General features: G+C 35.7%; 1 protein-coding gene across 4 annotated transcripts in view; it reads right to left on the bottom strand.

The window, feature by feature from the left end:
• The window catches only part of LOC117122811 (arylsulfatase G-like), a 21,441-nt gene extending 8,928 nt beyond the window's left edge, over positions 1-12,513 (bottom strand). For all 4 annotated transcript variants that reach the window (XM_033268564.1, XM_033268565.1, XM_033268568.1 and 1 more), the window contains exons 1-8: positions 12,364-12,513; positions 11,278-11,505; positions 9,265-9,500; positions 8,562-8,729; positions 7,146-7,281; positions 5,721-5,932; positions 4,775-4,855; positions 3,809-4,041 (exon numbers count right to left, since the gene is read on the bottom strand). In XM_033268564.1, the coding sequence (XP_033124455.1) occupies positions 3,809-4,041; positions 4,775-4,855; positions 5,721-5,932; positions 7,146-7,281; positions 8,562-8,729; positions 9,265-9,500; positions 11,278-11,504 (1,293 nt within the window). In that variant the 5' untranslated portion in view covers position 11,505; positions 12,364-12,513. The remainder of the gene's footprint in view (positions 1-3,808; positions 4,042-4,774; positions 4,856-5,720; positions 5,933-7,145; positions 7,282-8,561; positions 8,730-9,264; positions 9,501-11,277; positions 11,506-12,363) is intronic.
• Positions 12,514-13,174: the final 661 nt, after the last annotated feature.

Raw genomic sequence — 13,174 nt, 5'->3', positions numbered from 1 at the left:
CGTGTGTTTACAATCAACAAATAAAGACAACATAGGAAAACAAGTCAGGTGGAAAAATACATATCGAAATATCAAAACATTCAAATAATTCCAGTAGAAAAGTTAAAAATTAATATCATATTACAAATATATATATATATATATATATGTATATATATATATATACACCATATTATTATAATTAAATTTCAAAAACGTCAATTAATTCAAAATTAAAAATACATATAGAAATATTAAAACATTAAAATAATTACATTAGAAAAGTTAAAAATTAATTTCATATTACAAAATATATATATAAACATACACACCAAATTACTATAATTAAATTTAAAAAGAAAAAAAAGTCAATTAATTCAAAATTTTAAATACATTATCATGATACAGGATTAAAATCAACCTGAACTTAATTATTGCATTGATCAAATTAACAATAGTAGGTATGGCAGACCTTCTATATCTTTCAGTTTTGCATCTGGGGATATCAAGAGTTCTAGTTGTATTAGACCTAAGGGTTCTCTTCTGCTCGCGGCAAGGAGGCAACATGTCACGAAAACAGTCAGACTTAAGCAAACCCCTGCCAAAAGACAAAACAAGGGTTTCTCTCCTTGCCGCAAGTGATGGTAAACCCGTAACAAAGGCATTGTCATAAGTAATGTAGGCAGGAGCTAACTTTATGTGACATGCTCTTTTCTGGATGGTCTCAATGCTATTGGCCATTTTATTGGTAATAGCACCATGCCATATTTGGCAAGCGTATTCCAAGATGGGCCTAATGTAGGAAGCATAAACAGTGAGTAGGTCATCAAGAACAACTTTTGCTTTCTTTAGTATACACAGAACAAACAGTCTTCTTGATGCCCGTGAGACAATATCTTGGGTGTTAAGGTCCCACTTCAAATTACATTGGATTATAACACCAAGCAATTTCATATGCTCTACTACATCAATGTTTGTGCTTTTTAAATTGAAAATGGGGGACTCTACTCTAACACTGACATCTTTCAAAAAAATTTACAGTCATTATATGACACTTAGAAGGCTTCAGAGTCATGTTGTTCTCATTGCAGCTTTGTCCCTTGCGGGATGCCACAAGTAATCCTACTAGAAATAGATATACATCCAGCATGCTTGGTATTCATGGTACGATCGGTGAGGAAGCTGCAGATGGTAGGAATTATAGACGACGTCACCCCGATGTCGATCAACTTCTTAATAAGAATGGAATGGTCTACAAGGTCAAAGGCCTTAGTAAAATCAATTGCACACAAATTTACATAGGTTCCACCACACTCAAGATCTTTAAGGACTGTGTGAATTAGGCTTATAAGGTAATGGGATATCGATGATTTCTTCCTACTTCCAAATTGTCTAGAATCTAAACTAACATTAATATCCTCCACAATCCACTTAACTAAAAAAGATTCAAAGACTCTAGCAAGTATAGGTGTGAGAGATACTGTATTGGTCTAAGGTCATTATATGATTTGACACTCTTGACTTTAGGAACTGGAATGGCAGTTGCCTTTTTCCAGAAGCTAGGAAATATACCTGCTTTAAGGGCACAATTAAAAATATCTGTTATTAGCGGCGCTAGTTCAGGGGCAAAGTCTCTCAGTAACCGTACAGGTAGGTCCTCATGATGACCTGCCTTTTTTGGAGCTAACTTGCCAAGCAAAGCTTTCATTTGCCCGACAAATATATGTGGAGGTTCCTCACTTGCTGGCAAATAGGCAGGCAGAGTTTTAATATCTAAAGGTGGTAACTTATTGCAGATACTTCAGAAATAAGTGTTAATGTTCTCTGCAATATCTTTGCCGGAATGCCCAGGTATACTAAAGGTCGTCTGTTTTTTCATGTTACAGAGCTGTTTAATTCCCTTATGCCATTTGGCCATATTGTTAGACTTTAGATTCATTAGGAATCTATTTTTGCGATAATAAGATTGCTTGGCTTCTTTGATACCATCTCGCACCATATTGCGGAGCTTCCACCATTCCTGCGTTTTGCCATGCTTTTCATACGCTTTCTGTCGAGCATCTAGTAGATTCCGGATTCTAGATGTTATCCATGGTCGATCTGCTTCTCTCATACGTTTACTAATAACTGGAAAGTTATCAGAGTATGCTCCATTTAGCACTGAGATAAACTCACTGGATTTGAATTTTTAATGTTTTTGAAATTGTTAATTTAACTGAATGTAAAATAAGACTGTAATTTGATTTTTTGTGTTCCACACAAAAAATAAATGTGGATGGATTTGTTATGTTTGATTTTGCGATAGGTATGCAAAAAAATATAGTAGGCGCCGAAAAAACATTAGCCTATATCCAACACTGCTAGGCTAGGCCTAGCCTTACCTCGATTTCTGTGGCGGCGCCAGCGGGGTGGCAGGGGGGCTTAAGCCCCCCACCGGACAGGTCAAGCCCCCCCCCCACCAGACAGAGCTCGTCGGGCAGTCAGACCATAAAACATATAAAAATAGGCCCACACCAAGCCAAAACATGTCTGTCACAGTCTGAGAGTGCCATTTTCGGCCATCTAGAGGTTGATATTCTTAAAAAAAATCTCATTTGGGAGGGGGAACCCCCTTTCGAACCCTCCTCCCAGCTCAAGCCTACGACCTCAAGTCCCCCTTGTCGGACAACTTAGCCCCACCAGAAAATATATCCTAGAGCCGCCACTGCTCGATTTAGGTTCTGTTATCAGACACATAAAAACGGCAGACATGATAATTTTCCGTTGCTAGTATTGACACTGAATTGACACTGAAATATAATATTTCATAGGAATTATTTCAAATCTGTGAAAATATTATTCTGACTGATATTTTGACAATAAAAGAAACATATCTCAGGCATACTCGATCGATTGCAGTGTACGAGATGCGAAGTACAAAAACCAATTTCATTAGAGAAGGCGCACTTTATTGACTGTATAAAGTATACATAAAAGCGAGAGCATTCTAGCGGATGCGATCTCCAACTTCTGAATTTGTCTGGTAACGAAGAATTTGTAGAGAAAATAATAATCTCCTATGAGAAAAAGTTTGTATTTCTCATTTTTTTATTCTTTTGCATAAAAACGAAAATTTATGCCAATATTTTTCCATTGTTTATAATAAATAGAGTAATGCATACATACTTTTTCTATTAAAAAAAATTATTTTTTAGTGAAATTTTGCCGGGAATAGGGCTTTAATACCTTCATATCCGATAGCAAGCAAGTAAAATTGCCACATGGATCTAACATGCATTATGTTAGAATGATGCACCGAGATCAGTAAGCACAGCTCAATACTAAACATTATTTTATCATCAATAAAGCTCTGGCCACACTATCAATTTTTATGTGAAGTGGTTTGGCGCAATGGGAACGGTTTGGTTTCCCAACCTCGAGGTCGGGGTTTAAATCCCCTTGCTGTGCATTTCGCTTGTGTCTTTGGGCAAGGCACTTTATCTGCATTGTTTCTCTCCACCCAAGAGTATAAATGGGTACCTGGTAGGGTTAAATGCCAAGATGCCAACTTTATGGAACAGTTTGTGTTCCATAGGCGTCTAATCCAATGACCGGGGGTAGTAATGTGAAGCGCTTAGAGGTTTTGTTGGCATTAAGCGCTATATAAATATAACATATTAAATAAATTTCATGTGCCTATATATGGGCATATCATATTACACCCAAATATGGGCATACAGTATCACATATATTTGCCACATAAAATTTCATAGTGGGGACAAAGCTTAAGAATATTTATTCTTTCCAAGTTATTTTATGGCATTATTTAAACAAACCTTCAACAACTTACACGTTGCTTGATTTCTTCACCATTTAGCAGAACCCCACTGATATCGATTCCATCATACTCTCTGTCACTAGGCAACGCTATGCCAGCTAGAGATGCTAAAGTAGGGTATATATCCATGGCGGAGAGAATGGAGTCAGAGACACTGCCTGGCTTGATGTGATTCAGCCAATAGGCAAAGCTGGGCTCCCTATGACCTCCCTCCCATACTGTTAGCTTTGATGTACTTCCACCCCCTGGTTAGAAAAGAAAAAACATAAAGATAACAATTAAATAGTTAACAAAATAATCTGAGAGTACAAATCCTCGCCCTCTTGCGCCATGTCTATTTACAGAAAAAATAATAGCATGAGGTCAATCCTGCCAAACAAGGCCTAGCATCATAGGTCTCATGTGGCAAGCCCATCAATCGAGCGAGTTTGTACGCCTTCTAGACCGCCATCCAGAATTTGACACATGCCCTACTCTGGCCTGCGGTCGATCCGCAAACGAGGTCGAACAATCCACTTGGCATGTAACATTGCCAATGTGTGAAAATTTGAAGTAAATCGGTCCAGTAGTTTTTGAGTTATGCGCCCGGAAGAACACACAGACGCGAACTATTGCAATACCCTTCATCTCTCCTTCGCAGAGGAGAGAGAGGGTAATGAATATTAGGGCATTTGCATTATATATAATTTCTTTAAAATTATGAATTTTATAGCTTTTAATTGCTACCTGCTACTTATTTATAACAATATTATATTGCGAAATGATGTTTGCCCTACCTTAATTACTGAATGCTCATCAGAATAATATTATATTGTATGTAGGAATAGCAAGATTTTAGAAAGGAAGTTAAACAAAAACTTACTCTACCCTATAACATATATATGAAGTCTAATCTAATATTGTACCTACTGTATATCTCAATATTATTTTCCATAACTTGACTTACAGATATCAATTTAATTATTTTTTTCTACTTACCATTCTGTTTCTGCCAACCTCCTATAAATGGGCCAGGGTCACCGCTTAACTGACATTTAACCTCCCAAGGTCCATTGTCACCTTAAAAAAAAAAAAATGAATAAACACAGCATTATTATTTTTTTATTTTTTAAAAACCATTAGACCTTCCAGCTAAGGAAAGAAGATCAGCTGATATCAATGGGCATTGTATTACTTAAATATTCTGGAGCTCTATCAACTAAGTCTCATTTGAAGAGGAGCTTTTATTAGCTGTGGGAAAGATACTGATATTGGAAGGATTTTAAACCAAGATTACTGGACAGGTGTCTCAACATCAAAGGCAACTCACCAATATTATGCAGAAGCTCATTATATAATATTTATTAAAAAATTTCAATTAATGTTGTATGTGGAATTACGTCCAAACTTTGTCATTAGATCAGCAACTCACTTGACCTCACAAAGACCAATGGCATGGTCGCAGATAGCCCCCATGCAATTTCTTATACAACTGACTTTTGCACTTACACATAGTGGAGCTAAAGTTAAGCTATAAACTAGCTTGTGGGTTGGAGCTAGCACTGTAAACACAACATAAACAAATATATCATGCATCATTTATCGGATCAAAATATAATCCAACTTGTAGGTCGCAGCTAGGAAAACATAATAAATAATAGGTTTGCTGCTTGGCACCGTAAACACAACATAAACAAGAAAAACAGTGCTCAAAAAGGAACATATGATGTCCAATTGTATCAAGCAGAGCCTTCAATGAATTGTTCCTTTTCAGTTGTATGAAAAAAGTGTCACATTCATAAGCATTCAATAGCTGCACCTATGTATATATGATCTTTTTCTTTTCTTTTTTTTTATCAATAAACAAATAATTAAATAAATAAGTGAATAAATAAAAACAAACAAATAAATAAATCGAACTAAAAAAACAATATAAACTTTATACCTGTCGCCCAAATGAGTGTGTTTTCTTCAACACCTGCATCTTGTACCGCTTTATAGATACGCTGAACCGTGTTGTCTAATTCATGCAATGTATCGCCGTACACTCCACGTGATTTGGAAGAGTTTGTGAAGTTTTCCATGTAGATTAGCGGTACATGCATGTGAGCAAATGCAATATACAGCAAGAATGGACGACTATCAGTTTTGTTTTTACTAAATAGAGAAAGACAAAGAAGTCATAATAATAACTTTAATGAGAAAGATATTTACAGATACTTATCGGAAGCCTGGTTCTCACAAGAGCCCTAGTATCTGGATCGGGAGCTAACGGTTAGCACTAACCGTTAGCACCTGCGTGAGAATGCCCGATTGATTAGCGCTAACGGTTAACAAGCGCTATCGGTTAGCAAGTGAGCGCGTTTCTATCATCAATCAATCACACGTACGCGTTTACAATTTCCAGTTTCTTATTGGCCAGTGATTCGATCATCATATTCTTGGTATCCGGATCGGGATTTTCTCGGATGGACGCACGGCAGCTACCGGTTAGCAGGATTCGGATCCTGCTAACCGTTAGCAGCCGTGTGAGAACATAGCCAATATGTTTGATGGTGAAAGTTTGACACTAATGCTTTGTCTAATGCTACGTGGCAAAAAATATTGAAATGTCCATATTTGGGCATTCTTAATATGATGCCCCTATTTGGACATCATAATGTTCATATAATGGGCACAACACACAAATTTGTTGCATTAAATTTTATACTGTGGACAGAAAAATTGATATGCCCATATTTGGGTAAAATATGACATCAATATTCCCATATATGGGCACGTCACATAAAATCTGATAGTGTAGACAGAATTTGAAATCTAACACAACTACAGGTTGATTGTAAATAAAAATACTTTGCACTCTAATTAGAATTCAGGTATTTTTGTATTTGTAACAATTTTAACAATATTCAAAAGGCATAGTTAATAGGCATAGGGATGACTTTAAACACTGATCATGATGGTATAACACATGATACTATTTATATGATGTCAAACTTGGATGATAAATTACAATTATTTTGGTTTTATTTCCATTCATTAAAAAAAATCTAGTTCTATATTATTACAGTTTTTGTAAGATAGAGTATTCAAGAATGCCTGGGATAAAAAACAAAACTTGAAAATAATTGAATAATTATATTTTTGCTTGTTTAAAATTGACTAGTCAGACCAGCTGTATACCGTTGTGGTAATGGTTAAAAGTACAGTAGTAATAAAAAAAAAATAAATATATATAATTGTACATTTGATATCATAGAGTAAAACACCCACTTATATGAACCCATATTCTTACAAGTAAACCTGAACAGGTTCATATGGGATTCTTAATCTAAGGGTTCTTATATTAAAGTGGATGTTACAGTATTACCTGTTTTTGATAAATGCCTGCGCTTTCTCTGCATAATTATTTGAGAGTGTCTGCAGGTTGACTGGTTGGTGTAAGATGGTATCATTTTCAAACAGTGGAAGGGCTAGCTGTGGATCGCAGCCAAGTTGCTCACTACCTGACGACAAAAAAATAAATAAAAAATTATTACGATTAATGAATATTGCTCTTTTTATTTAAAACCTTGATATGCGAAACGCCCCGTAGACTATCGTAAGTCTGTGGGTTGATACTCTCTGGTGGAGCTTCTCCAAATTTTGAATCAAAATATTGTATTACTAAAACTTTGTCAACATTACCAAAACTGTGATATGCCCATATAGGTGTAATATGACCACATCATGCCCATATATGTGTGCAATATGACATCATCATGTCCATATATGGGTGCAATATGACATCATGCTCATATGGGTGCAATATGACATTTTTTTTTTTTTGGTATGTACAATGTTCTATCACTTATTTAGCTCAGGGTAAAATGATAGTGGCATCTAATCTTTTAATTTGGTTTTAACATTACATCCCATCTCCTAAAATATGGCTTATCACTCAAATTTACCACAAGTCATTATTAAAAAAATTCTGAGTGTTGCAAAACTCTTCCTGACAAAAAAAAAAAAAAAAAAAAAAATTATTACAATTTATGAATATTGCTCTTTTTATTTAAAACTTTGACATGCGAAACGCCCCGTAGACTATCGTAAGTCTGTGGATTGATACCCTCTTGTGAAGCTTCTCCAAATTTTGAATCAATATATTGTATTACCAAAACTTTGTCCACATATACCAAAACTGTGATATGACTATATATGGGTACAATATGACATCATCATACCCATATATGGGTGCAGTATGACATCATCATGCCCATATGGGTGCAATATGACATCATCATGCCCATATGGGTGCAATATGACATCATCATGCCCATATGGGTGCAATATGACATTATCATGCCCATATGGGTGCAATATGACATCATCATGCCCATATATGGGTGCAATATGACATCATCATGCCCATATATGGGTGCAATATGACATCATCATGTCCATATATGGGTGCAATATGACATCATCATGCCCACATACGGGTGCAATATGACATCATCATGCCCATATATGGGTGCAATATGACATCATCATGCCCATATATGGGCAAATCACATTAAATTGTAACATAAAATGTCATAGTGTGGACAGAGCTTAGGGATTATTTGGGTCATCCTGAATCTATTTTCATTTTTCCCATATATTTTTATGTATCTTTTTTGGTATGTCATTTTATTTTTTGATTGATGTTTACTGAAATAGATTCAAAATAAAAACAAGCAAACACTAGCACTTTAAACATGGTTTTGTTTTACAATGAATTAGTTTAATTAGATATCTTTACCTTGTTTGTTGTAGGAATAATTTTTAAATATTCCTTCACTCCAGATTTCATTACTGAGGATGCCATGAGGATCTTGGGCGCATGGTGCACAGTGAGGTATGTCCTGCCCTGGTTTGTCAACGCACCCCATGTCATTACTCCATGGCAACCCATAGAAGTACTCAAATCCTATTTTTTTTTTAAATCAATAAAAATTGTTAGAAATGTTAGCTTTTTTATTTATTCTAAAATTTCATCTATTCCATATAAAATACATACAGTTTGAAATTATAACCTATTTTTAACAGTTTATTTTTCAGTTTTAAATTATATTATACTTTTAAAAAATTTTATGAGAACCTGAGTCACCGGATTTCATTACCTCTCAACACTCTCTGGATGTAAAATTAAAAATGAATTTGGTGCTCTCCAGGAAAAATTGCTATCAAATTCTCTATTGATTCAGCCTGGTGGAAAATGTCCTACCCAAGGTCCGAATTTATTAAGGTATAGGCTGGAGGTAAAAGAGGGCAAAAATTTTTATTGTGTGCATCTGTTGTTTGTGAAAGGTCACCACTCGACAATGATTTAGTTCACTTTTCAGGTGTTCCTGTCTCATATTTGTTTGTGCTTGTCCCTTGCTGTCCCTATTCTTGGAAATGTTAATGTTTTTGAGACAAATAAATGAAATGAGGGCTAAAATCCATGTGACATTATTTCTAACCTCGACGGTAAGGCTGGAATGGTTTAGTCATCCCAAGATGCCATTTGCCAATCATCCCAGTCCGATAACCCCCAGCTTGCAACGTCTCAGCCATAGTAGTCTCGTTCAATGGTAGGCCACCCGTTGATTTCTTTCCAAAGTTCCTGATAACTCCTGTCCTCTTTCCCAGACGGCCAGTGAGCAGCGCGGCCCTCGAGGGCGTACATATTGATGCCCCTGAGTGAAAATCAGTGAACCTGAGACGTGTTGAAGATAACAAATTTATGAAATGGAAGTATATGGGAGGACATTGTTTACCAACTAAAGCTCTATTCTCACTATCAAATTTATGTGACAAATTTTTGTGATGTAGCTATATATAGGCATGATAATATGTGGCAAAGACAAGCCAAACCAGTCACTCGTTGCAAATCGTGTTTCAGAGAAAATGGCCAAAACATGCTGGAATGTCAAATTTGTAAAAATCTATTTTATTGCACTAAACTAAGCTTTATATATCTATACATCTATGCTGTTATTTTCCCCATTTTCAAAGTTGAAACAAAAATGTTTAAGGATTTAACGATAGTTTCCACATGAGAAATGTCCGAAATCATAAACTTTGAAGGCTGATTTCTCATATATTTTTAAACAGCTGTATGTTTATTAATGCTTGTAACTTCTTAAAGAAATGTCGGATTTGAATGATTTTTTTATCATTTTATAGTTCTTATTTTACTCTTTAACTATGTATTAATAACTAAAAATTGATTTTTGCAACGAGTGACTGGTTTGGCTTGTTTTTGTCACATTACACCCAAATATGGGCATATCACACTTATTTGTCACATACAATTTGGCAGTGTGGACAGAGCTTAACAAAAATGAAAAATCTCACTCCAGATTACAAAAAATTAAAAATCCAACTTTTTGTTTTTAAACTGAATTTTGTTTTTTTATGTATAAAATTTAAATATAAAGGCCATATTTAAATATAAAGGTAAATTTAGATTTGAAGACCCCTAACAATAACCAGTACTGTTTGATGGGTTACTAGTAGTACCTATACATATACATATGAAATCTTAATTTTTTTTTTTAAATAATAGTAAAAACAGTACCATATCTATTTATAACTTTGATATTCCATGTATATAAAAAATACATTTTCTTTTAAGGGTGTTATCATGACAAGTATTTTTAATCTCGTACTTCTACATTATGATCATCTGTATGCCTATGTAAGATTGTATTCATATTATCTAATGTACCCATTTCAAATAGTTGGGAAATAAATGTGTTATGAAAGAATGAATGTTGTGAAATGTGAAAAAAAGTATCGAAAAATTAAAAAATCTCGTTCACAACTTTTAACTAAATTTTAACAGTATTAAAGCACATTTTTAAATCTAAATATTAAAAAAATGTATTTCAATTTGCTTTCATAAAATTACGATATTTTCAATAAAGTTAATATTTTTCTTCTTATTTCTTATTTTATGTTTCTACACAATCACTGTACTCTGCAGGTCCATCAGATGACATGGTGAAATTGATGATGACTTGATCTTGTGTGTGGTTTATTAAAATACAATGATTATTGGCGAGTCGAGCGGCCGAGTGGTAAGGCAGGGGCACTGCTAACTAAAGCCTCCCCTCACACAGGGTTCCTTTGGTAGAACCAAGTCTTCTCGGATAAGGACTCAAGATGGAGGTGCAGTGTACACATCTGGCTTGTGTGCACTTCAAAGAACCCATTGCATCTTTTGGAAGAGTAGGGGGTTACAAAGATACTATGGTTCATTTCAGTCCCTGTTGTTGCGGAATGATGTGAACATGTAGCTACTATTAGCGCCTTTTTACGGCCGCTACAGTAGGTAGTCATGGACCACTCACATACGCAATTCAGCCTAATGATGACGCTGCAAGTTATTCTCTTACCTACTGTACCATTATTTTTATGTAAATTAGTACAGTATAATAGGGAATATACATTTGTTTGATGTAATGTGACATTATTATCAAAAATATTACCTCATTCCTTTCTTTGCAAGGGCATCCATAAAAGGAGTGTCCGAGTTGCCAGAGGGATTCCAGTTTGCTCCCAGATCACCCCATCCGATATCATCCATAAAGAGAATAATGAAGTTTGGTTGTGATGTTGTTGATTGCTGATCCTTTATCAATGCTCGTGAGGTCTGGAGATAATTTATACAGATGATTGTAACAAAAACCAACAACCATTTTGCATCCATCTTCATCCTGAGGAGTATGAATGATTTCAAATTTTGCTGACCTCTATTTAGCATAAATGCGTATCTATGGGGTAATGCAGGGCAGTGGCATATCTACGGTGTGCGCAGGGCACACCACTCCCCAAAAATGCTTCTCCCTATTGAAAAGATCCAAAGACACACTCAATTAGTGCAGGTTTAGTATTAGTATAGTTAAAATTCACCTTAACTTGTGACTATCACCCTTCTCACTCAATTAGAGCCCCGACTCCACCTTCACACCTCTTCAACCCAGGGGTGGCACCAGGATTTGCCCGACGGGGTGCGAGGTATTGACAGGGGGAAGATTTCCCTGACGTGAGCGTGGTCGAGTGTTGCTTAAAATGTTTCAAAAGACGTCGTCAAAGGGGTAAACCCCCACCCCCCGAAAATTTTGACACTTTTCAAGGCTTTAGAGTCTACTAACATGTAGAAAATACATATATGATTTTTTTTTTCCCCGACGAATTGTGCCTTTTTTCTCCAAGAGGGAGTGGGGGGGGGGGAACCAGCTCCCCCATCCCCCGCTGGCGCCACTCTTGCCCCACCCCATTTTTCAATTGGACGAACAGTGGGTGTAAGTTAGGATTTTGTAACCAGGGCAAATTAAAGGCTTAGGTTAGGCCTTCAGGGCGTTCTATCTAAGCATAGGCCTAGGTAAGCATAATATTAATACTATATAGGAAAGCAATAATACAGTAAAGTAGGCTACCATCATTGCCAACTGACAGGGCATCAATGCATCTTTGGTAGGTACTGTAGACTGTACTGTAGTAGTAGGACCTTTATAGTATCTACTAGGCCTAGGCCTAGTCTTCAAGTTCATACTTGGTATATTTAATCTTACCAAATAGTCCTAGCTTAGGATCCAAACCATTTCACATAGGCCTATAACCTAGACAGCAATGTGGCAATATAAAATTCTAACAAAAGAAAATGGCAAACAAAATATCCCACAAGGGAACCAGACAATTCGAGAGACCAGATGCCACTTCCAGCTAAGGCCAATTCGAGCGGATTTTTTTTCGCGCGGAATAAGATCCACTTGTGCGAACAAAAACCTGTGCGAGTTATATATGACTTTCTTTAAAATTTCTTTATTTCTATTTTTGAGCTAACGATTTGCTCAAGCTTTGCCTGGGAGGGTGGGAAAAGCCCCAGTCGGTTCTGGGGAGACGCCTATAGCCTAATGTATAGCAAGTTGTATTTCTTGGATTTTTAGGTTAACAAATAATAAAGTTCAATTTGTTCTGAATGTATATGGTAAGTGAATCATTGGGAATAGGAATTTCCTTTATAGCCTGACATCTCTATCTTAGAGTAAATAAATAAATAAACAAACAAACATACCCACATTCATAAAAATAATGATATATCTTTAATTATAGGCTACTAACTTAGTCAATGTTATCCTTTCCACATGTTTAAAAAAATTAGTGGGTTTTTGCACTTTAGAAGAAAATTGGTATGATGTCATTATTTCTGTACTGTTGACACTTGTCACAGGGGCGGATCCATAATTTTTCAAAGGGAGAGGGGGCACACAACAGTTCCAGAATAGATAAATGAGTAGCACATAACATTAATATGCATTGAAATTTTTAAAATAGTAGCAAAACCGCCCCTGTCTCACACTACTACACCATTCATTTGTGCAA

Source organism: Anneissia japonica, unplaced genomic scaffold (genome assembly GCF_011630105.1).
Source record: "Anneissia japonica isolate Jap-2015-1 unplaced genomic scaffold, ASM1163010v1 scaffold288162_len571657_cov150, whole genome shotgun sequence".
In the NCBI taxonomy this organism is placed as follows: domain Eukaryota; kingdom Metazoa; phylum Echinodermata; class Crinoidea; order Comatulida; family Comatulidae; genus Anneissia; species Anneissia japonica.
The sequence above is the reverse complement of the archived record's forward strand: the minus strand, read 5'-3'. Positions and strand labels throughout refer to the sequence as shown.